The following is a 24,913-nucleotide window of genomic DNA, read 5'->3' on the forward strand; positions in this document are numbered from 1 at the left end:
ACTAGTCACTTTAGAAAATGTACTATCCTCCTCAAAACCCGCCCCTACATAGGCAGGATTTTTCTTTTGGGCAAACCTGCTCCTTAGGAAGGGAAGGGAGGTGGCAAAACCTGTTTGAAGGTGACGTTACCTCTCTTCCACACCTCTCTCCTCCTCGGAGGCAAGAGAAACAACAGCTGAGACAAAGAAAGGGGTTACAGAGGGCTGGGGAGCTGGTGGACAACTCCAAGTGTTTAAAGAAGGAGCCAGGAAGACTTGTGAAGATGGAAACTATACAAGAGGCAGGAGAAAAGACATTAGATCTTGGGTAAGTAAGATCATGATTACCTTGATTAGAAATAAAGAGTGAATAGTCTTGAGGGCTTCCCCACCATCCAGCTCTTACCAGATAAAATCTTGGGTTCCTAGAGGAGAGAAGAATGTAAGAGAATTAATTTGCAGAGAAGGGACGGGGCTGGCTTTAAGCAGGAAATGTCAATCAGTATGGTAGGGAACTGCAGAACAGGAGATTCCAGTATAATTATTGTTTCTTTTTGTTTTAAAGGAAGTTTCTATATTTTGTGTCTGATAAATCTAACCATTTCTCTGTTTTCTAACACCTATCCCTCCAGAAGGGCCATCAGGAGAGCTAACCCAGAACTAAGTTTAGGTCCAGGTTCTCCTTCTCAGAGAACCTCTCTTCCTCTTTACTTTCTTCCCTTACCCCTCCACCTATACCATGATTTCCCCTGACCATTCCCCAGTGTGGCAGAGGAAAGGCAGGCTTGTCTAGGTACCATCTTCGCCAACATTGCCCAGTGGCAGTTAGGCAGGTCTGTTGGGTTCCAGCCAAATGTAATGTGGAATACTTCTCACCCCTATTGTGTAGGCAGAGCAACTGCCATAGAGGTAAATATGATTAGCTTTACATTCTGTCCTTTCTGTGGTCCAACAAGGAGGGGTGATCTGTTTCCAGCATGTGGTGAAAGTGACAGAAACATCTATCTAGAAGTCAAGAGATTGAGTTCTTTTTAAGGCCTGCTCTCTGCTCTGTACCTTAGGGTTCTTCGTTGCAGTGTCTCCTACCTACTGTCCAGTTCCCTTAAGACACTGACTAGTTTGTCTCATGATAATTTTTCTTCTGGGAGACTATCTTAGGGCCAGCGAGAATGCAGAAGCAGCAGGATTAGGAGCTTCCCTAGTCTTGGGGAACTGGGGCTGAAGGAGGAATGGCAGGGTGAAGAATTCCCTAGGTTAGGGTCGGTGGGATGGTCACAGAGGGCAGGGATGGTGAATTAGGACTTGAAGGAGAGAGATGGGAAAAAGGAAGCAGAGATGATAAAATTGTGGTGGGAAGTAAAATAGATAAATGGATACCTGGCTTGATTCCTTTAGCCTGTATTTCTGCCTCCTTTTAATCTCTTCCCCTCTAGATGGCTTCCTGAAGAGACTGACCCTTCTGAAGATCCTGACAATCTTAAAAGAGACTCACAGGCAGGTAGGTAAATTAAAACCGAGGCTTCAACATTATGCTAAGTGAAATAAATCAGAGAAAGACAATTACTTGTATTTGGAATCATGGAAAAGCTGAACTCACAGTAATGGATAATCAAATGGTGGTTGCCAAGGTGGTGGAGGGGGGGAGATTGTTTCAAAGGGTACAAACTTGCAGCTATACGATTAATAAGTTTGGTGATCTAATGTACAGCATGGTATCTATTATTAATACTGCATTATATAAAGTTGTTAAAAAAGATTTTAAATGTAATCACCACACACACAAAAGGCAATTGTGTGAAGGTTGGAGGTGTTAACTAATTTAATTGTGGTAATCATTTCACAATATATACCCATATCGAGTCATCATGTTGTACACCTTAAACTTCATATTATATAATCTATATTTCAATTAAACCAGGGGGGAAAAAAAACAAGGCCTCAAGTTCTTGATTCTAGTCCATAGAAGGTCTATCCCTTTGCAGTTCTACTTCCCTTTTCCCAAGTGTCTCTGGTGTTAGTCCCTCTTTAGAATTCACCCCATATTAGCACTTCCATATATGGACATTCTAAACTCCCCTGCCAACTCACACACATCTTTCTGTTCTTTTTACCCCCTCATCCAACCCCAGATATCCCCAGCACTTTAGCCCTGTGTGGCCAGCACCCCATGCGCAAGCGTCTTTCTGCCCCAGAGTTGCAACTGAATCTGACTAAGAGGCCTGGAGATCGTGGAGCTTCTCCCACCCACTCTGTGCCTTCTTCTCCTGATGGCAGTTCTGACCTAGAGGTAGACGAATTGGAAACACCTTCAGACTCGGAGCAACTGGACAGCGGACATGAATTTGAATGGGAAGGTGGGAAAGAAACCCGAGGACTGAGCTGGTAGAAGTAGAGCCCAATGCTAAAGAAGCTCAGGATAGGTTTAATGAGACTGAAGTTAGAACTAATAAGGTGGGGAACAAGAGTTAAGGTCAGTAAAATTAATTTCTGCAGATGGAAAGGTAGAGCTTATAGATCCAATGTGAGAGTAGTCAGTAGAGTTGGCAGGGGGAGGGGGAGATTCTTTGTTTATTACAGAAAATTTTATTGAATGACTGTTACATGCTATCACTGCTGTAACTGAGTTATAAAGATGAGTAAGATAGTCCCTACCATCAGGGAATTCTCTGTTTAGTAAGTAATAAACAAATATTCAAATAAGCACAATTAAAGGTTATGATCTACATGTGTATAGGGTACAGTATACACAAGGAGAAAGAAAAGGTCAGTTCTTCCTGAGAGGTGTTAGGGAAGACTACAGACGAGGTGATCCTGAGCTGATGTTTATCAGGTGGTTGGAAAGCCATTCTAAGTGGAAGAAGCAATTTGGACAGTAATAGCATGGCATGTTGGGAATAGAGTAGTAGGCATGACTATTTAGATATTAAGGAAAACTTTGTTTCTTCTCTAATCACAATACTTATGACACTAAATGTGTGGGGTTTGCCCACATTAACCAATTCTCCAAACTCCCCAGACACCAACTGGGTGTCCTGCAATTCAGTAATGACAGTTGGAGTTATCACAGACCTGACAGGTTAAGAGCTTACCCACAAAATTGCCCCCAGAGTTCAGACACCAATCATAAGCACAGGCTGTCATCTGTGCTTCTGACTGACTGGCTATTAATCAGAAGTTTCCACTACCCCCTCCTCAGGTTTGATAGTTTGCTAGAATGGCTCACAGAACTCGAGAAAACAGTTTAGTAACAAGATTACAGGTTTATTGTAAGAGGGCGCAACTCAGGAACAGCCAGAAGGAAGAGATGCACAGGACAAGGAAGTGATGGAGAGCCTCCTTGCCCTCTCTAGGCATACCACCCTGCCAGCACCAACATGGAAACTCCCAGAACTCTTTCAGTTAGGGTTTTTTAGGGAGGCTTCACATGTAGGCATGACTGATTAGATCACTGACTGTTAGTGGTTAACACAACCTCTAGTCTCCTCCCTAGAGGTCAGAGGATGATAGTTCAAACCCTCTAACTTCCTGGGGTTGATTCCCCTGGCAACCAGCCACCATCCTTAGTAGCTTTCCAAATTCATCTAATTAACATCGCCTGATATGGTTGAATGGGGCTTGTGATGAATAACAAAAGATACTCTTTCACCTTTATCATCAGGAGCTGTTTAAGGAGTCAGGAACCAAACTAAAATACACATTTATTATTATATCATAGATACAAAGGGCTGGGAGGTGAAGAAAGAGTGACAAAAGATAGTGCTTAATTTAGTAGGTTGAGTCAAGTCACAGAGGGCCTTGCTATTGTGCAACCCAGGGAGTTTAGAGTTTGTCCAGTTGGTGATAGTGAGTCATTGAATGGTTTTAGTCAAAGGAGTAACATCAGACTTAATAGCTCCAAAAAGATTAGAAACATGAAGGTCCATCAATATAGTATTAATTCTATTATGTTACAACCATACAATGAAATACTAGGCAACTATTTTTTAAGATGAAGTAGCTCTTTCCATTGCTATGGAAAGATCATGCAGAATTAGTGGGTATAGTATATTGCCATTTGAGTAAAAAAGGTAGGCAAGGAAAGAAAGCTTATTGTAGCAATTGTGTAAAGGGTAGTATGAAGGAAAACAGACTAGGGGCAGGGAGTCCTGTTAGAAGGCTAGTAGTAAGGCCAGGTGAGAATCTGAACCAGAAGTGTAGTAGTAGAAAGAATGACAAAAGAATATAATGAAGGTAGACGGAAGAGGTTCTGGGTCCTGTGGCTTGAGCACTATAGAAAAGAAAGAGTCTCGGATGACATACAGTTTCTCAGGCAGCTAGATAATGGAGTCATTCATCAAGAAAGGAAATAGAGAGAGGAGGAAGAGAATGAGCTTGAACTTCGAGTCAGCACTTTGGGTCTGCTGACTTGGAGATGACAGAAAGATGCAAAATAGAGATGTCTGTTTGAGGCGGTTAGGGATATGGTTCTGGAGTGAGAAGAGAAGTCTGGGTTAGAAAGGACAATTTAGAATCATCATGTTACTGATTTTACTAATTGAAGACATAGAAGTAGATGAGCTTACCCAAGGAAAAGTGTAGAAAGATGGAAAAAATTTGAAACTGGCACGGGCCTACCATAGTGCAAGGTTACCTCAAGGCCATTGTCTAGTGAAAAAGTGAGGGTAATGAGTCCCAGGAAAAGGAGACCAGCAAGGAGTTGGGTTGACTGAACAAACTAGGACTAGATCACAGGAAGAAATTGAGGAATAAGAGGTTGGAGTAATAAATTCTAGGAACCTGGGGAAATTACGAGATATGGAAGGTGTGTAGTCTGCCTTATTATTTTTTTTTAATTTTTTAATTTTGATATCATTAATGTACAATTACTTGAACAACATTGTGGTTACTAGACTCCCCCTTTACCAAGTCCCCCCCACAAACCCCATTTCAGTCACTGTCCATCAGCATAGTAAGAGGTTGTAGAATCACTACTTGTCTTCTCTGTATATGCTGCCTTTCCCGTGTCCCCACCCCCACATTATCTGTGCTAATCGTAATGCCCCTTATTCCCCTTATCCCTCCCTTCCCACCCATCATCCCCAGTCCCTTTCCCTTTGGTAACTGTTAGTCCATTCTTGGGTTCTGTGATTCTGCTGCTGTTTTGTTCTTTCAGTTTTTGCTTTGTTGTTATACTCCAGAGATAAGTGAAATCATTCGGTACTTGTCTTTCTCTGCCTGAGTCTGCTTATTATTGATTCTGCCCTGTTTCTGTCTTTCAGATGAGCTGCCCCAGGCAGAGGGGCTGGGGGCCAGTGAGGCAGCTGACAGGCTGGGCTGGAGTTGTGTGCAGGATGTGGCTGGAGAAGATGGTCGTCACTGGAGGATGTTCCGAACAGGACAGCGGGAGCAGCAAGTGGATATGACTGCCATTGGACCCTATAAAAAAATCCTGTCTCATGGAGGTAATGGTTAGCTTAAGTGGAGAGGTAAGAACTGAAATAAAATGTCTAAGCTATAAGCTCAGTTAATGGGTTCAGTATCCTCTCTGTGACTTCCAGAGACCCTCAAGAGGCCCTCAGCCTGAACAGATACACTGTCTGTCAATATGTATTTGTTGACTGACTGAATTATCCCCTTACCCTCCCCAGGTTACCATGGTGATGGCCTCAATGCTGTCATTCTCTTTGCTTCCTGTTACCTGCCCAGAAGCAGCATCCCCAACTATACCTATGTCATGGAACGTTTGTTCAGGTGAGGTGGAAGGCCTCAAGGGCTCCAGCATGGATGTTAGGGATGGAAAACTAATAAAGAACCCCTCCTATGATTAGTAGCTGGTCGCAGAGTCTGTAGTAATGTCCGTCTCCCTCCCCACAATTCCCAGTACATACCTTCCCTGACAGTTTCATCTCCCCAGATATATGGTAGGAACTCTGGAACTGCTGGTAGCTGAAAATTATCTGCTTGTTCACTTGAGTGGAGGTTCAAGCAGGGCCCAAGTTCCACCTCTAAGCTGGATATGCCAGTGCTACCGTACTCTGGATCGGAGGTGAGCCTCTGGGATGAGAGGGCTACAACTATCTATCTTATCTTTTTCATCTTTCCATTATTTCTTCCACTGAATCCCTTCCTCTTTTGTTTCTTTACACCCCTTTCCAAATCTCCTGTCTGTCTTCCATCCTCACTTAGAGTCAGGGAAGCCTAATTTCAAATCTTGTCTTTACCATTTACTAGCTGTATGACTTTGTAAAAGTCACTTAACCTTTCTGGGAGTCAGTTTCCTTATCTGTAAAATGGCAATGTTAATAATATTGGCAACTGGGTAGTTGTGAAAATCAAGTAAATCAGTGTGGCATATTGCCTGGTACAAAGAAGGCACCCCTTCCTTGCTCACAGTCTTAATTTACTTCACTTTCCACATCTTCACTGTCTTCTCTGCCTTCATCCCTCACCTATATGTCTTTGTTCTCCTGATGGCTCTTTTTTGCTCCCTTTCTTTCCCCCATCCTCCCACTGCTCACTGTTTTATTTTTTCTTTCTTGTTCCTTTTTTTTTCTTTCTCCTTAATGATCTTCTTCCACCTGGGGTTTTATAACTAGTCTTGGTTATGGAGGGATGGAGAACTGTACAAAAAGAATTTACTTGAGGGTGCGGCCCAGGAGAGAAATGCAGTAGAGAAGACCAGGCTAAGGGATTCTGAGAGGAAAGTTTCCCAAAAAATGAGGATCGTGGAGACTGAACAAGATGGATGAAGGTGAAATTGCAGGTAAAGGAATGGGGAGTAGACCCAACTGCCAGAGAAATCTAGAACTTACAAAACTGAAGGAAGTTACAGTACAGAAGACAGCTCCACCTGGTCTTCAGGCATGAATGTGGAAGAATAGAATGATTTTGTATTCTTCAGGCTACAAAAAAACCTGAGTGCCCTGGTCATTGTCCATGCTACATGGCATGTGAAAGCGCTGCTGGCCCTGCTTCGGCCCTTCATCAGGTACTAGTTCTGGAGACAAGGACCCCCTTGCTCTACTCCCCATTTTCAAAACCAAGATTAAGATCTTGCTCTAGCCTGACTCTTTCTAGCCTTAACCACTGTCTGCTAAATTTACCTTTGCACATGTCTCCAGGAGCCCTCTTCCCAGTATAAAACACACTTGTTTTATCCTCTCTTTTCAGTTCCAGGTTCACAAGAAAGATCCGTTTTTTGAACAGCGTGGGAGAACTGACCCAACTAATCTCCTTGGAGCAGGTCCACATCCCTGAAGCTGTCAGACAGTGAGTCCTGAGCTTAAAGATGAAGGTTTGGGGTGGGATGTGTAAAGCTGATTCCCACTTTCTTAATGCCTTGGGGAAGATACAAAGGAACTAAAGGATAGAGGTACTGCTTTCAGATGCTTAAGTGTATCTGGGAAACTGCAAACATCCAACAAGAACAAAAACAAAACAAAACAAAAAAACCTACACATACACATATAAATGCCAAGGCATCAAGAAATACAGGAGTAGAAAAGATGGCAGCATGAGAGGTGACACAGAGACTTCCTCCTAAAACCGCATATAATACGAAAATATAATTAATACAACTAATCCTGAAAGGGCAACAGAAAAGAGGACTGTGCCAGACTGCATACACCTGGAGAAAAGAGCAGACCTCACAGAACAGGGTAATGTACCAAAGCTATGGTCTGGAGGAACCCAAGCCCCTCCCCCACCCCAGCTCACTGGCAGGAGGAAGAGAAACAGAGCAGGGAGGGAGTGGAAGGCTTGGGACTACTGAATACCTAGCTCCGGAGATCTGCTCTGGGAGTACAAACCTACATTTCATGGTGCTTTCATGGTACTCTTGTGATTAGAGGATTAGAAAGCTGGGACAGGCAGAGTTCCTGGGGAGACTGGGATTCCAGCTGCTTGTGGAAACCAGGGATCCATATATGGCTGCTCTGGACCAAAAGAAAGGCAAGCAGTCTGAGAAACTTCCTAACAAGAAAACCCTTAGCAAGAGGGCTGCTAAAGGGGCAAGGATTGCACAGAGCCTACTGCTCAGGAGAAAGGACAGGTAGACAAAATTCTCTGGGTGCACTCTGCCCAGCAGGTTGGGAGCTTTCACGATCTTCAGGTGCTCCAGCTCCCTGGCTGGCTACACAGCTCCAGGGACCCTTTCCATGATATGCAGCCTACTAAGCCTTTCTCTCGGCCAGCCCCACCTGGCTCGCAAACTGGCAAACACTACCCTGGCATTGGGCCAGCCAGAGGGAAGATCTGTCTCCAGCAACTACAAACACAAGCATAGAGGCTTATACCTGTGTGCTCGGCCCACTAGTTCAGGTAGTGGAGACAGGCACAGCAGCTGGGAAGCAGGAAACAGCTATTTCCTCCCCCCAGGCACCAATACCACTCCCCTGAGACACCCGAGATTGCTTTGTGGGGCTGAGCGGCTCCAGAGAATAGACCTTCTGGACACTACATGGCAACATATACAAATACAAAATGCCAAAGGAACCTGGTTCAGAGTAAAATTATTAATACAACTACTGAGAAAGATAACATCGACCTCATGAATCTTCCTGAAAGGGAGTTCAAAATATAAATCATTGACAATGCTCATGGAGGTACGGAAAGATATTCAAGAACTCAGGAATGAATTCAGGTCAGAGATCCAATCATTGAAGAGCACAATGGAGGGTATTAAAAGCAGATTAGATATGGTGGAGGAGACGATGAATGAAATAGAAACTAGAGAAGAGGACTACAAAGAAGCTGAGGCGCAGAGAGAATAAAGAATCTCTAAGAATGAAAGAATATTGAGAGAACTGTGTGACCAATCCAAATGAAACAATATTCATATTATAGGGGTACCATCAGAAGAAGAGAGAAAAAGGGATACAAAGTGTCTTTGAGGAGGTAATTGCTGAAAACTTCCCCAATCTGGGGTAGGTGATAGTCTCTCAGGTCATGGAGATCCACAGATCTACCAACACAAGGGACCCAAGGAAGACAACACCAAGACACAGAGTAATTAAAATGGCAAAGATCAAGGATAAAGACAGACTACTAAAAGCAGCCAAAGAGAGAAATAAGATCACATCCAAAGGAAAGCCTATCAGGCTCTCATCAGATTTATCAGCAGAAACCTTACAGGCCAGAAGGGAGTAGCATGATATATTTAACACAATGAAGCATAAGAGCCTCCCACCAAGATTACTTTATCTGGCAAGATTATCACTTACATTTGAAGGAGGGATTAAACAATTTTCAGATAAGGAAAAGCTGAGAGAATTTACCTCCCACAAACCATCTCTACAGTGTGTTTTGGGAGGGACTGCTATAGATGGAAGTGTTTTAAGCTTTAATAGCTGTCACCAGAGGTAACAAAACCACAGTAAATAAAGTAGAACAGCTAATTACTATCAAATGCAAATTAAGTTAATTATCCCCAAAGTCAACCAAGGAATAGACAGAGTACAGAATATGATACCTAATATATAAAGAATGGAGGAGGAAGAAAAAGGAGGAGAAAAAAAAAAAGAACCTTGACATTGTGTTTGTAATAGCATATTAAGTGAGTTAAGTTAGACTCTTAGAGAGTAAGGAAGTTAACCTTGATCCTTTGGTAACCACAAATCTAAAGCCTGCAATGGCAATAAGTACATACCTATCGATAATCACCCTAAATGTAAATTGACTGAATGCACCAATCAAAAGACAAAGAGTCACTGAATGGATAAAAAAACAAGACCCATCTATATCCTGCCTACAAGAGACTCACTTCAAACCCAAAGACATACACAGACTAAAAGTGAAGGGATGGAGAAAGATATTTCATGCAACTAATAGGGAGAAAAAAGCAGGAGTTGCAGTATTTGTATCAGACAAAATAGACTTCAAAACAAAGAAAGTCACAAGAGACGAAGAAGGACATTACATAATGATAAAAGGGTCAATCCAACAAGAAGATGTAACTGTTGTAAATATCTATGCGCTCAACACAGGAGCACCTATATATGTCAAACAAATACTAACAGAATTAAAAGGGGAAATAGAATGCAATGCATTCATTCTAGGAGACTTCAACTCTCCACTCACTCTGAAGGATAGATCAACCAGACAGAAAATAAGGAGACAGAGGCACTGAACAACACATTAGAACAGATGGACCTGACATCCAGAGCAGCAGAATACACATTCTTCTCAAGTGCACATGGAACATTTTCAAGAATAGATCATATACTAGGCCACAAAAAGAGCCTCGGTAAGTTTAAAAAGATTGAAATTGTACCAACCAGCTTCTCAGATCACAAAGGTATGAAACTAGAAATAAATTATGCAAAGAAAATGAAAAATCCCACAAACACATGGAGGCTTCACAACATGCTCCTAAATAACCAATGGATTCATGACCAAATAAAAACAGAGATCAGACAATGTATGGAGACAAATGACAACAGTAATTCAACACTGCAAAATCTGTGGGACAAGGCGGAGGCCGTGCTGAGAGGAAAGTATATTGCAATACAGGCCTACCTCAGGAAAGAAGAACAATCTCATATGAGCAGTCTAAACTCACAATTAAAGAAACTAGCAAAAGAAGAACAAAGGAGGCCCAAAGTCAGTAGAAGGATGGACATAATAAAGATTAGAGTAGAAATAAATAAAATTGAGAAGAATAAAACAATAGAAAGAATCAATGAAAGCAAGAACTGGTTCTTCAAGAAAATAAACAAAATAGATAAACCCCTAGCCAGACTTATCAAGAAAAAAAGAGAGTCTACACACATAAAACAGAATCAGAAGTGAGAAAGGAAAAATCACAATGGACACCACAGAAATATAAAGAATTATTAGAGAATACTATGAAAAATTATATGCTAAAAACTGGATAACCTAGAAGAAATAGGCAACTCTTTAGAAAAATGACACCTTCCAAGGCTGACCCAGAAAGAAACAGAAAATCTGAACAGACCAATTACCAGCAATGAAATTGAACTGGTAATCAAAAACCTATGTAAGAACAAAATGCCTGTACCAGATGGCTTCACCGCTGAATTTTATCAAACATTTAGTGAAGACCTAATACCCATATTCCTTAAAGTTTCCCAAAGAGAAGAAGAGGGAATACTTCCAAACTCATTCTATGAGGCCAGCATCACTCTAATACCAAAACCAGGTAAAGACACCACAAAAAAAGAAAATTACAGACCAATATCCTCAATGAACATAGATGCAAAATACTCAACAAAATATTAGCAAACCAAATTCAAAAATACATAAAAAAATCATCCATCATGATCAACTAGGATTTATTCCAGGGATGCAAGGATGGTACAACATTTGAAAATCCATCAACATCATCCACTACATCAACAAAAGGAAGTACAAAAACCACATCATCTCCATAGATGCTGAAAAAGCATTCAACAAAATTCAACATCCATTCATGATAAAAGCTCTCAACAAAATGGGTATAGAGGGCAAATACCTCAACATAATAAAGGCCATATATGACAAACCCGCTAACATTATACTTAACAGTGAGAAGCTGAAAGCTTTTCCTTTAAGATTGGGAACAAGACAAGGATGCCCACTCTACCCACTTCTATTCAACATAGCTCTGGAGGTCCTAGCCACAGCAATCAGACAGCACAAGAAATAAAAGGCATCCAGATTGGCAAGGAAGAAGTTAAACTGTCCCTGTTTGCAGATGACATGATACTGTACATAAAAAGCCCTAAAGAATCCACTCGATACTGGATCTAATACCTGAATTCAGCAAAGTTGCAGGATACAAAATTAATACACAGAAATCTGTGACATTCCTACACACTAACAATGAAGTAGTGGAGAGAGAAATCAGGAAAACAATTCCATTCACAGTTGCATCAAAAAGAATATAATACCTAGGAATAAACCTATTCAAGGAAGTGAAAGACCCATATTCTGAAAACTACAAGATGCTCATGAGAGAAATTAAAGAAGATACCAATAAATGGAAACACATCCCATGCTCATGGATAGGAAGAATTAATATTGTCAAAATGGCCATCCTGTCTAAAGCAATCTACAGATTCAATGCAATTCCTATCAAAATACCAACAGCATTCTTGAACGAACTAGAGAAAATTGTTCTAAAATTCATATGGAACCACAAAAGACCCTGAATAGCCAAAGCAATCCTGAGAAGGAAGAATAAAGTGGGGGCATTATGCTCCCTGACTTCAAGCTCTACTACAAAGTCACAGTAATCAAGACAATTTGGTACTGGCACAAGAACAGACCCATAGACCAATGGAACAGACTAGAGAGCCCAGATATAAACCCAAGCATATATGGTCAATTAATATATGATAAAGGAGCCATGGACATACAAAGGGGAAATGATAGCCTCTTCAACAGCTGCTGTTGGCAAAACTGGACAGCTACATGTAAGAGAATGAAACTGGATTATTGTTTAACCCCATACACAAAAGTAAACTTGAAATGGATCAAAGACTGGAATGTAACTCATGAAACCATAGAACTCTTAGAAGACAACATAGGCAAAATCTGAATATAAGCATGAGCAACTTCTTCTTGAATGCATCTCCTCAAGGACAAGGGAAACAAAAGCAAAAATGAACTCATGGGACTACATCAAACTAAAAAGTTTCTGTATGGCAAAGGACACCATGAACAGAACAAAAAGGCATCCTACAGTATGGGAGAATATATTTGTAAATGACATATCCCTTAATGGGTAAACATCCAAAATATATAAAGAACTCACACGCCTCAACACCCAAAAAGCAAGTAACCTGATTAACAAATGGGCAGAGGATATGAAGAGACAGTTCTCCAAAGACGAAATTCAGATGGCCAACAGACACATGAAAAGATGCTCCAATCATCAGGGAAATGCAAATTAAAACCATAATGAGATATCACCTCACACCAGTAAGGATGGCCAGCATCGAAAAGACTAAGAACAGCAAATGCTGGTGAGGATGTGGAGAAAGGGGAACCCTCCTACACTGCTGGTGGGAATGTAAGCTAGTTCAACCATTGTGGAAAGCAATGTGGAGGTTCCTCAAAAAACTAAAAATAGAAATACCATTTCACCCAGAAATCCCACTCCTTGGAATTTACCCAAAGAATACAACTTCTCAGATTCAAAAAGACATATGCACCCCTATGTTCACTGCAGCACTTTTTACAATAGCCAAGATATGGAAGCAACCTAAGTGTTCATCAGTAGATGAATGGATAAAGAAGAGGTGGTACATATACACAATGGAATAGTATTCAGCCATAAGAAAGAAACAAATCCTACCATTTGCAACAACATGGATGGAGCTGGAGGACATTATGCTCAGTGAAATAAGCCAGAGAGAGAAAGACAAGTGCCAAATGATTTCCTTCATTTGTGGAGTATAACAATGAAGCAAAACTGAAGGACCAAAATAGCAGCAGACTCACAGATTACAAGGGACTAGTGGTTACCAAAGGGGAGGGGTGTGGGAGGGTGGGTTTGGGGTAAGGGAGAAGGGGATTGAGGGCTATTGTTTAGTACACATGGTGTGGGGTATCACGGGAAGAACAGTGTTACACAGAGAAGGCAAATAGTGTATCTGTGGCATCTTGCTGCACTGATGGACAGTGACTGCAATGGGTTATGGGTGGTGACTTGATAATATGGGTAAATGTAGTAACCACATTGGTTTTTCATGTGAAACCTTCGTAAGAGTGTATATTAATGATACCTTAATAAAAAAATTTTTTAAAAAAAGGAAGAAGTAATGACAGCACAAAATTTACGGGAGATTAAGACCAGCTCTAGAAATTAGGAAGGGATGTGCTGGCAGTGAATAGGAGAGAACATCCAGTGGGGGAAGGATGCTAGAGAGCAAAGATCCTAAATGCTGACCAAGTCAAGCATCCAATCTCCTTCTAACTCCTCCAATTCACTTGGCTTCTCTCCCCACACTGGTGAGTAAAACCAATATCCTGCTCCTATACCACTTTTTTTTCCTCACTCTCTCTCTCCTAGGCTGGACCAGGATCTCCATGGCTCAGGAGGAACCTAGAATAAGATTGGAATAAAGGACCTGGGAACCATGCAAAGATACTGACCTGCCCACACCCTACTCCCTGAAACATCTGGTTTGTAAATCATCTGATCCTCAACCCCAGGATTACTAGATCTTCGTATCTCATTCTTTCAATGAACCTGCCTCAGAGGAGGGCTTTGAGATCTGGAACCTCATCTGCTGGGTAGCTTTCATTTCAGCTATATAGTGCAGGTAGTGGCCTTTTGTACTGGGAAGTTCAAAGCTGTGAGTTGTAGTCCGGCTTAAGCTGTAGAACCATGGGCAAATAACTGCATCTCCTAGAGTCTCATTTTCCTCCTCTGTACATGAAGGTGATGACATCCTTTCCACCTGGGCCCTATCAGTCTGTGAAAGTGAGGGGTGGTGGGGCAGTGCAGGGCGTAATTACCACAGCCAGCCTCCTGCTCTGAGCCAGGAGTCAGCTCCCTAAATCTTGAGGAACCACCGAATGTCTCTCTTTCCTTCTTCGTCATGTCTGTTGCCTGTGAGCCTGTGAAGGAGTGCTTTGAAAACCTGTATTTCTGTCCTCTTTAATAAATTCAGATCTGTAGTGGTTAACACACTGAGATAGATGAGAGATTTAAGTGCCGTGCTGTGGAGGAAGTGAATTGCTCTTGCCCAACCCCTTAACATCACAGCCCCGCAGCGGGCTGGCACGCAGTTCTTGCCGCAGCGGTTCTCTAGAATTTTAGCTCAGCCCCTGGGGCTGCGCGGGAGCACCCAGCCGGCAGAGGGCCTCAGGGAGGGCACAGCACGCGCCTCCGAGCGCCCCCACCCCAAGGATCTCGTTTCTAACAACCCGGCGGGTCTGTGGGTCGAGAGCCAAGGGGAGGGAAGAAAGGTAGGAGCCCTGGCCTCCCTCGCTGGCCTTCCTCCCCCATGGGCCTCACCGCCGGTGTGCTGCTCTGGACCCTGCTGCTAAGTCTGGGGCCAAGGCCTGACTACAACCGGGATGCAACGGTCAGCTTCTGCTTCGGGGGCTGCATGACCCACAGCTACCCGACTGCCCCCGGGATACCCCGGTCCAGGATTCCCCCTAAGAGGAGGGTAACAGTGCTGCAGGGGGATAAGGTTGATGTCGTGGCAGCCGCCGACGGTCTGGCAAGCCCAGCTGCTGCCGAGCTCTTGGCCGCCACGGTGGCCACAGGCCTCAGCCAGTCACACGTGGTGGACAAGGAGGACGGGTCTTTAGAAGAGGGGGTTGTGATTAATGCCAGAAAGGGTAACAACAACGATGAGACTTCCACCATGCTTCCAATACAGGGGGGGGCCCAGCTCAAGGTTTCCAGCGAATACCCAGGAACCGGAAATCAGGATCACTTCAAGCCAGCCCCCCACCACCTGGAAGTCTATGGAGGATCTGCCCATCACTGGGACCCTGGACCAGTTGTCAACAGCAGGGGCCACCCCGAGGTGGTGGCCATCACCCTCACCCACGGCCATGCCACCTCCCAAGGATCTGTGCGTGGTGCTGATGCCCTGGGGCCCATGGCACTGCCACTGCAAGTCAGGCACCATGAGCCAGACCAGGGCCAGGAAGCTACATGGCCTTTCCGGGCACCTCCGAGTTGGGGCACTGAGCCAGCTCCGCACAGAGCACCAGCCTTGCACCGACCATCAGTGTCCCTGCGACCAGCTCTGGGAGGAGTGCCCCCTGGATGCAGGCCTCTGTGCTGACACCAGCTGCACCACTCAGTCCACTGCCAGTGCCCCCACCAGCACCAGCACTGCCTTCCCCTCACTCAGCAGCATACTGAGACCCAGCCCCTTCCACTTCCCCAGCCCCAGCCCAGCCCTTGCCTTCTGGAGACGTGTCAGGATTGGACTGGAGGATATTTGGAACAGCTTCTCTTCAGTGTTCAGAGATGCAGCCAGTAAGTGTTTGATATTATTGGTCATTAGGTGATTAGTGACCAAATTGTTAAGATTGTCATTATATAAAGAATTATTGGTGCACAGATAATTGGATATGGAAGATCTCAAATGCAGCTTAACAGTAACAACAGGCAATATTTGAGGTCTTACTATATGCACTTTACGTGGATCAATTCTCACATTACAGATGCAGAAACAGGTTTACAAAGATAGTAAGTGGCAGAGTCACAGCATGATTTAAACTAGGTTTCTTTGACTAATGCCCAAGCTCGTAGCCACCACTATTGCAACTATCGTCGGATTTTTTCCTAGCAACCTAAGAATTCTCAAGGAAGGACAGTCCTCTCTACCTTACCAAAAGAGCTACCAAAGCTTCTGATTGACCTGATAAAATAGTCTCAACTGATAGGATAGGACCTTTGGGGAGAGGGGACAAATAAAATGTATACTTGGTCATTTTGTCAGTTCTTGTCATTGTCTTAACATTCAATATAAAAAAACAGCATAAATAAGGGCAATAGTGTTGAGAATGAGGGTTTGTGGGGAGAGGGAGATGAAGCAAGGAAGGGAAAAGAATATAGATGCGGTTGTATTTCCCCTTTTCTCTCTTTTGTTTCCTTACCCAGATAGACAGAAACTGGAGATAATGGTCACTTCAAGAGGTGTCAGCATCTCAACCTCTCCTCCCCTTTCAATCCCAGCACCCACTGGATGTTTAGCACAGAAAAACAAAACTATAAAAATCCCTGTTTGGTTTTGTGTATTTTTAGAGGTATCTGAGGGAAGAGGACCATAAATCTCTTGAGCTTAAAACTTAACTGTGTAGCTAGGAGCATCTGGCTTAGTTCCTTTGCATCTCTCGGGATAAAATGTTGATGTTGCTCATCCTCATTTCCAAAGTTGTTCTTAAACAAGTACTTCTTTAAAGACTTGAGAAATCTCAAGACGAATGCCAAGAAAAGGGAACAGGAGCACGTGTTGAGCCCTTGGCAGGTGGTAGTGGTCTTTTTCTTGCCTTTACACCCTTCTGAACTCCTTGGGAAGGGCAGTGTTGGCACAAAATTCCTTGTCAGCCACTTTTCTGGGAGTTACCTTCATCAACCATACCTGTCCTTTAACCCAACACATCCCTATAGTGATTACTCTGCAACTAGTTTGCTTAAACTTTTTTTATTTGAAAAATGTACTTAAAAGTTCAACAAATTTTTAATATAAATTATGACGCTCAAACCCACTCCCATCACTCTAAATATTGTTAAAGTGATGGTAGCATACGCAGTAGGAAAGCTAAAGGTGAGAGAGCACCAAAGCAAAGACTGTATCCAAAGAATAGGCACTAGAATAACAGATCAGGATGAAGAGATGGCAGGAGTCCCCAGTCTGTCTACCCTATCCTGTTAACCCTTTAGATCTAGTATAACCCTCAGGTTAGTAAGCTACTTTAGGGCAACTAGCTAGCCTGGAACTGACAGCAAAAAAAAAATTGGGAATGTATTTCTATGACAGATCTTAGACCCAGAAAAACTGCAAGAAATAGACTGAAATTTGAAAAATACAACTTGTCACTGTAGGTGGGGGCAAACTGGATGGATAGAGGAATAAGCAGAGTGGTCCCTAAGTTCCAACATTCCTGACCCCCACTACGACATTTCCTATTACTGAGCTAATTAGACACTCGTCCCCTAACCTTTTCAGTCTTAGAGCCAAAGGGAGTTCATCTGATCTGCCTTCCTAATCATCCTGCAACGAAGGGGCCCCAACAAAAAAATGCCTGAGAAAACAAAGTGCCTAAAGACCCTGCTCCTACGTTACTTTCCCACCTAAAGCAGACTCTTCAGCCAGCCAGGGAGTAGGACCTGGTCTTCAGACAAATCTCCCTGAGTCATATTTGTGTCTGGTTCTAGGAGTAGGGTACAGAAATAGCACTTAAAATTTCACGGAGACCAAGCTGGGCTGTCTGCATTGTACTGCTTTTCTTTCCTACCTTTCCCATTTCCACCATACCCTGTTCATGCCTCCAGACTGCAGGAACCCCTCCCCCAGAGAGCAAGAATGGAGCATACACCTCCGTCACAGACATGAACCCATTCACACACAGGTAACACGGTATTGTTTAGAGATTATGTGCAGCCCTGCTGAGCCTACTTTACAAGGGGACCTGGTTCATCCATGGCTCAGGTTTAGGATGAATAATGGCATGTGAGTGAGGTGGGGAAATCACTCTGGAGAAAAATATCTTGACTCCAGAGCAGTGGCTCTCAACTGAGGGTGACTTTACCCCCTTGGGGACATTTAGGTTGTCATAACTAGAGTGCGCTGGGGATGCTGCTGAACACCCTGTAATGCACAGGACAGACCCCACTACAAAATTTACTCAGCCTAAATGTCAAGAATGCCGAGGTTGAGAAACTCAGCTCTATGGGTCTCTCTGCTCCATACTGTGAGGATTTTAAGATTCCCTAGACTCACAGATGATGGTTTTCAACCTATTGCTCTCACCACCCTCCCATCCTCAATGTCAGGAAGTCCACACTGAGCCATAATTCCCAGTTTTGCTGCACTCGGTGTCTTCCAGAGCCCTCTTCCTCCTCTCACCTGGACGAACAGGAAGGTTGGCAGAGGGCAGGCCAGGTTTCTAAGACTTATATGGAATGTCATCAGGTTAAGATATACCTCTCACCTTTACTCTTACTTGGTGGGAAACAATAAGGTTCCTAACAGGGATGGGGTTAAACAATGGGACGGGGGTAATTAAGAAAACACATCTTAAGTTAATTAACTAATTTTTAAAAAGATGTTGGGGAGCTTGCAATGCTACAGAAACACAGGGTTAGAGGCCTAACAAGAGAGACCCTGGTATTGATAGAGAGATATGGACAGACTGTGAGCTTCAGGTCTGAGCTAGAGAGAGAGAACAGACTAGGCAGTAGTCACCCACCCAGCGTCTGCCTGACGTTTGCTTCAGGTCAAGGGCAGGGAGGCAAGGAGCATCTCAGCAAAGTCATCTTCAGCTTTGATCTCACCCACCAGCCCTACATAAGGAGTTCCAGGTTAAGTTTAAAAACAGATGGCACCTAGACCATCATTCAGGAGAAGGGACCTCATTCCAGGTTCCCAGAAAACTCCTATCTCAGATCTGAGTGTCCAGGGCTTCAGCTGAGCCCCTCTGGCCAACCACTAGTCACTTAGTCAGTCAGGCTGCCTCAGCCCATCTCCAGGAGGGGCTACAGCCAGCGGGAACAGAGGGAATCCAGCCCCCAAGCCTTCTGAGGCACAATTAGGCAGACAGGGAAGAGGGACCCTGGGACCACTGGTTCTAGAAGGGATGTGGTGGGGACAGCATCTCTTCTGGGCTGGACACAGAGTGGAGGCTTCAGACAGCAGAACCTGATGTTAAAAAAAAAAAAAAGATCAGCTTCCAGGAAAACTAAGGCCTTTGTGAGAAAGCACCACCTAGTGCAGACTCTTAACTATGTTCAATGTGCTAGTGTACTCTTTTCTCTATTTCTGTCTGTCTGCACATCCCTTTTGTGTCTGTCTGGATCCTACATTCTTGACTCTTCTGTTCTAATTCTTTGTCCCTCCCCTCACTCCATTTTTGCAGAGGATCAGGGTTCTGAGACAGGGCATCAGGATATGTTGGTAGGGGGCTGGAGGTGTTGGAAGAGTTTCTCTGATCACTTACCATTCCTGTTGGAGCTACAAGCCCCTAGAATTGCTCCACGGCCTATCGCGGTTTCCCTTGGATCTCATCTGCTCCTGAACTGCACCTGTCTGTGAAATAGTACATGGAGACCCCCTCCTAAGTCTTCATATCATACAGTAACAAGATCAGCCCTGTGCCCTCCATGGCAGAGCTGATCCCATCTCCTTGCAGTAAAATCAGTCTGAAAATATTAAAACTGCAATTCCTCCAAGCGAAGTCTTAATGCCTCCCTTTATTCCAACCTTCATGAGGATGAGATAAAATGGGCCTTTTACTAATATCCTCTCACAAACAACTCTCATGTTTATCTGAATTTCACAATTGGTGAAAAGCCTCCTTCACTATTTCCAGGCCCATTTCCCTTATTTTGAGAGCAGAAGGACATACTAGACATTATTTAGCACAGAGGTGCTGTGTTGTTCCTGCTCCAGCACTCTCAACCACAATGTAACTTACTGCGGCACTGAGACAGCAGTTTTTAACTAGTAGAAAGAAGGCTTATGATTTTTGGAAAAAGTCCTCCAAGTAACTCTTAAGCATATATATCCCCCATCTCAATGGAGAACAATCTGCTAATTGTAAAGATGAAGAAACCTAGGCCAGAGACCTGAAATGCAGATCTTAGGTTTACGCCACTGGGGACAGCACAGAATCCTAGCTTCTTGTTTCCCTATCAAGTATTTTGTTATGTTCCCTGCTTGAACTTTCAAAGAGAGGAACAGTTCTAGGCCACAACCCCATATCAACTCCTCCTCATTACCATGGCAAGTCCATCTCCGGCCCCCATCTCCCCAGAGCCAATGTGAGTCAGGTGGACAAAATTCATTGGTTCCCCAATCATGGTCCGGTCAATCCGTCTCCTCTTCTGCTGCTGCTTAGACAAGATATGGGAGTTATGTCTGAAGCTCCATTCTCCAGTCACAGCGGAGGAAGGGAAGTGTCTTGAGAGCTACTAAGAGCTAAGGGCCTGGCAGGAAAGGGGGTGTGTCATTATAATAGGAAATCACTAAGCTTTGAAAGGCAAGGCTGGTACTACATAAACACACAGAGGACACAGGCAGGGTGGTGAGGGCAGTGGCTTAGAGTGAACACTGGATACAGAAAGGACATGTGCAAGTCACCTCTGGCTGATGAGGAAACAATGGGGAAACCTGACAGGTATCAAGCACCACCTACAATCCCTCCCCAACTCAGACTCCACAGGATCAGGAAGTAAGAGCTGGGACTCTCCACTTCTCCCACACCCAGTCCCCTTTATTCCAGGTACACACCTGACAGGCTATAGGAACTATCCTGACAGGCAGGGAGGCAAGAAGTGTGCTTTGTAGACAGCAGATCGTAGATGGTGTGTCTACTTCACAGTATACGGTAACTGATTTCTGTGTGTGTTGGGGTTGGGGTGGAGACTTACCGGCTGGGGTTTCTCTACCACACAGCAGCCCAGTTTGTGCCAAAATTCACTCATGCTTCCTGATGGTTCCAGTTTCACTCCTCCGCCCGAGGCCCCAGGGGGCTCTTGCTCTGGTGCCTTGACTGCCCACTCCTCACTCCCCTCAGGGTAACACTAACACCCTGGGTTCACTTAGCTAGATGCGGCTAGAGTCAGCTGAGCCCTCCAAACCTTAGCTGAGCAGTGCAGGTCAGTGTCCCAGACCCAGGGAGATTAGCAGGGCCAGCAAGTGGAGCAGGCAGGCACAATGTTATGTCTTCCACAGACTTGGAACCCTGGGAGAGCAGAGAGTTGAGAGAGAAGAAAGGTTAATGAGAAGTCCCACCCCCACCTCCGTGGGAAGCGTCCTCATGAGCCCCTATCTTCTCATACTCCCTTAAAGGCCCTAGTCCCATACATAACACTAACCTTCTCCAAACATAAGAACCTCATAGTTTGACCCCCAGAGAAAGGCAAAGAGCTGAGGGGTTAAAGAGCAGTAGCTGTGGTACCAAGGGAGAGGCAGGAGGCCAGAAGCATTTAGGGTGAGATGATGGGAGGGGACCAAAGGCTAGTGGCAAAAATGAGCAGATTTTGAGGCGCTACAAACTCCACCTCCCTTCTCCCTGGGTTTAGGGCAGAAGGGGAGGGGCAGTTAAGTGACTTTGAAGAGGAAATGGTGGTTTTTTCACTCACAAACAGGGCCTCCGCCCTATCCCTCGTTTTTCTCACTTTACCCTGAACACCTAGGTTTTCTTTAAGACCAAAAGAGGCCTTGACTACCAGGTCCTAGGTGACTAACTGCAGCGCCCTGGGCCTCATGACTTTCCACAGGGAGCCCTTGTTCCTCCTCATTTCCTTCAACTGAGATCCAACGCCTCCCAGAAACCATTTAACAGGGTTTTTTTGGGGGGGCACCATTAATGTACAATTACATGAGTAACATTATGGTTACTAGACTCTCCCCATTATCAAGTCCCCCCCACATACCCCATTTACAGTCACTGTCCATCAGCGTAGTAAGATGCTAGAGTCACTACTTGTCTTCTCTGTGTTATACTGCCTTCCCCAGGCCCACCCCCCAATTATGTGTGCTAATTGTAATGCCCCCTTTTCCCCCTTATCCCTCCCTTCCCACCCACCCTCCCCAGTTCCTTCCCTTTGATAACTGTTACAGCTTCTTTATTACTTGACCTTGAGATCCTGAAGGCTGTATGCATTCTGTTTTTCTGTGTCCTGTATCCTTGCACTCCTGTGTGTGCCCCTCTGCACATATGTGGCATGGTCATATCTGTGTGCAAGTGTCTTGTATAAATCATCTGTGCACAGGTTATAGGTCCATGTGCCAGGTATCTTCTGTCCCATAAGGAATCTTTTTCCAGCCTCCCCACCCTCTTCACATCGTGCCTCTCTGTTCTGCCTCACATCCCATAGGGTCCAGGCCTGCCTCCATCCCTCCTTCCCTCTCTCCCTCTTCCCCTCATGCTGTGACCTGTTCCTCCTCCGCCCTCACCACTTCCACTCCCAAGCTTCATGAGCCAACCAGACACAAGGAGCTTTCCAATAGCATCAAGGAAGAACTTCCTCCCCTCTGCATGATTGCCAGCCAGGATAGGGTACATCTGGGTTTCCCCTATACTCACTGCATTTCCCCAGTCCTGTATCACAGGCAACCTCAAAGATTCCAAACAGGATGGTTTAATGAACATTACACTTTAGCATGTATAGGAATCTGCCTTCCTTCCAGGCCTGGAACCCTGATGCTATGGCACCCCAGGTTGGTCTAAGAGCCAAGAGGTTTTTTTCTTAACAGCCTTGGGATGAGATCACACAAACACAGAGCTATAGCTTCTAGGGGAGGGAAGGACCCAAGAGTCTGGGCTTTCTCTTACTTCCCTTCCCACCATTGGTGGGGAGGTGCAATGAGACAGGGCGGAAGTCAGAACACAGCTGTCCAGAGAGGGGAGCTGTGGTCATGGGGGACGTCAGTCAGTCACAGGGTTTATCCTGATGGTAGTGGCGGCTGGTTGGTAAAGGTTGGCGGAGCAGGGGTGGGGAGGTGGTGAAGAAAACAATGAAGAATCAGGAAACTCCCAACACCACCAGACAGGCCCTACAGAGACTGGACTCTCCCCCAGTATCCTCCCCCTGCTCAAAGCTGAGTGGACAGAAATGGGTGGTGGGAGGGGAGAGGAAAGGAGAGACAGAGAAAAGGGCCATGGAGGGAACAAGGCTGTTTCTGTTCCTTTTCCAGGGACCTGGCCAGAGCTGGGTGGAGGGAAAGTGTGTTGGGGGGACTTGGCATGAAATGACCAATGATGATGAGAAGTGACCAGGAAATTCCATTCCCCAGGACATAGGACATAAGGGTCTCTGTAACTGGGGGTGGGGTGTGAGTGCAGAGAAGACTGTGCAGGGTGAATGTGGTGGTGGTGTGGAGGGGAACAAGGCCAGAAAAGGAAGTAAGAGTGATTGGCTACAACTCTCCTTTAAAACATCTAGAGAAGAGTGAGTTGAGGGAAAATGAAGTTCTGAGCTGGTAAGTCCAGGAGAAGGCACTTGAATCTGCTGCCCACTATTTTAACCCCTCCATGAAGGGAAAGGGGCTGGGAAAACAACAGGAGGGGTCAGGACTCTTAGACTGCATAAAGCCATATCCTCACAGCCAAGCAGTGAGGAGAACTAGGCCTGAGTCCCAAATAGGAAGGGTTAAATATGGAACTGGGAAAGACTCTAAGGTCACACTGGGGCTTATGAGATTCAAAACTATTGTGGGGTGAACAGGAGAAGGGATAGGAGAAAGGTTCCAGTGAGGTAAGATGTACAGAGGTAGTTCCCTGGTCCTGTTCTAGCCCCAAACCGGTTTTCCCAGTACCGCTGCCTCCAGCCCCAAGGCCTCCAACCCCGCTGCCTGACAAGCCTTCACAAGAAGCAGCTGGAGAGACAGAGAAAGAGAACTGATAGAATGGAGTAAGCAATTCTGGCCACAGAGCCCAGGTCTGCAGCTGGCCCCCAGTGGAGACCTGCCCATGTGGACGGCAGCTGGGGGGCTGTAGAAAGGTAGGGGTGGACTCCACTTTTCAATCAAGTGGCAGGCATTTGCCCCAGTACCAACCGTGCCCTTGCCCAGGAAACGAGTTCTGGGGACCTAAGACCAAACAGAACTAGGCCCTAAGCTTCCCCTCCCCAACATATTTAGTCACATAAGGCTTCACTTCTGCCCGCCCACTAACTCTACCCAGAAATTCTCTGGTATTCCCAGCGCTAAACTAGGACTAGGACTTCTCTGTAAATGTTTCGAACTCTGTCACTGCTTTCCGCGGCAGCCTCGGTGTCAGACCTTCCAGGACCCAGCTCTGCTTCACTTTGTCTGGCACACGACACCGCCGAGTTGAGTCTCTAAGACTACCTTCCCCACCCTCCTCCCCCAACAACCCAGCCCCTTCTTGCCCTTTTAACTCTTAAGCGGCCTCAGCCGGCGCACGGCGCCGAGCACGGATGGGGACTGTTACTTAGGGAGCGCACCCTCTTTCCCACCGACCCAGCATCTAAACAGCCCCCGACACCCTCCTCCCCCACCCCCAGCATCCGGTGCGTCTCCGCCTGGCAGGACAGGCGGGGCGCGCGGGCCGGGGGACCAAGTCCACGGTCTCACTTGCCCCGCTCCGGCATCTAGGTCCGGCGACAGATGGTGAGAGGGGCTTCCACTCCGTGCCCTCCAGCGTGGGGTTCCCGGGCTCGCTCCTCGGCGCCGTAGGGGAGCCGAGGGCGGGCCAATAGAGGTGCGGCTGGCCGAGGGCGGAAACGGCGGCGACGCGATTACGAAACCCGTCCGGCTGGGAGCCGGGCGCACAGCTCCCCACTGGGCTG

General features: G+C 45.3%; 3 protein-coding genes and 1 long non-coding RNA gene across 9 annotated transcripts in view; 2 read left to right on the plus strand and 2 right to left on the minus strand.

The window, feature by feature from the left end:
* Positions 1–24,913, minus strand: part of LOC118969279 (uncharacterized) — a 44,067-nt gene that overhangs the window by 11,881 nt on the left and 7,273 nt on the right. For all 4 annotated transcript variants that reach the window (XR_012130363.1, XR_012130361.1, XR_012130364.1 and 1 more), the window contains one exon: positions 328–404. This is a non-coding gene — a long non-coding RNA (uncharacterized lncRNA). The remainder of the gene's footprint in view (positions 1–327; positions 405–24,913) is intronic.
* On the plus strand, positions 138–15,475 carry BNIPL (BCL2 interacting protein like). 3 transcript variants are annotated; one of them, XR_001856253.2, is made up of 10 exons: positions 138–307; positions 1,413–1,477; positions 2,109–2,333; positions 5,238–5,420; positions 5,607–5,709; positions 5,873–6,004; positions 6,860–6,946; positions 7,129–7,227; positions 13,973–14,085; positions 15,297–15,475. XR_001856253.2 is itself a non-coding variant. In XM_017680160.2 (9 exons), the coding sequence occupies exons 1-9, from the start codon at positions 264–266 to the stop codon at positions 14,007–14,009; spliced, it is 975 nt and encodes a 324-aa protein (XP_017535649.1). In that variant the 5' UTR covers positions 139–263; the 3' UTR covers positions 14,010–14,591. The 3 variants fall into 3 exon arrangements, 2 of the variants coding, with proteins under 2 accessions (XP_017535658.1, XP_017535649.1); XM_017680160.2 differs by lacking the exon at positions 15,297–15,475 and having other exon boundaries at positions 139–307; positions 13,973–14,591; XM_017680169.2 differs by lacking the exons at positions 6,860–6,946; positions 15,297–15,475 and having other exon boundaries at positions 13,973–14,591.
* C4H1orf56 (chromosome 4 C1orf56 homolog) lies at positions 14,763–16,364 on the plus strand. Its single transcript, XM_037003316.2, is given in 3 exon segments — positions 14,763–15,304; positions 15,306–15,893; positions 15,895–16,364. Coding segments are annotated over 3 exon segments (1,005 nt in total). The 5' UTR covers positions 14,763–14,912; the 3' UTR covers positions 15,920–16,364.
* On the minus strand, positions 17,063–24,845 carry CDC42SE1 (CDC42 small effector 1). The gene is made up of 5 exons (XM_073234620.1): positions 24,703–24,845; positions 21,026–21,339; positions 20,375–20,485; positions 19,594–19,682; positions 17,063–19,295 (listed from the first exon to the last, which is right to left on the minus strand). The coding sequence occupies exons 2-4, from the start codon at positions 21,077–21,079 to the stop codon at positions 19,608–19,610; spliced, it is 240 nt and encodes a 79-aa protein (XP_073090721.1). The 5' UTR covers positions 21,080–21,339; positions 24,703–24,845; the 3' UTR covers positions 17,063–19,295; positions 19,594–19,607.

Source organism: Manis javanica, chromosome 4 (assembly GCF_040802235.1).
Source record: "Manis javanica isolate MJ-LG chromosome 4, MJ_LKY, whole genome shotgun sequence".
Lineage (NCBI taxonomy): Eukaryota > Metazoa > Chordata > Mammalia > Pholidota > Manidae > Manis > Manis javanica.

Coding starts and splice junctions, on each gene's coding strand:
- BNIPL (XM_017680160.2), top strand. CDS start 264: ATGGAAACTATACAAGAGGCAGGAGAAAAGACATTAGATCTTGG. Junction 2,334..5,237: donor ACATGAATTTGAATGGGAAG/GTGGGAAAGAAA, acceptor TCTGTCTTTCAG/ATGAGCTGCCCCAGGCAGAG. Junction 5,421..5,606: donor AAAAATCCTGTCTCATGGAG/GTAATGGTTAGC, acceptor TACCCTCCCCAG/GTTACCATGGTGATGGCCTC.
- CDC42SE1 (XM_073234620.1), bottom strand. CDS start 21,079: ATGAGTGAATTTTGGCACAAACTGGGCTGCTGTGTGGTAGAGAAACCC. Junction 20,486..21,025: donor TGGTAGAGAAACCCCAGCCG/GTAAGTCTCCAC, acceptor TTGTCTAAGCAG/CAGCAGAAGAGGAGACGGAT. Junction 19,683..20,374: donor CCGGAGATGGACTTGCCATG/GTAATGAGGAGG, acceptor ACTATTTCACAG/ACAGGTGCAGTTCAGGAGCA.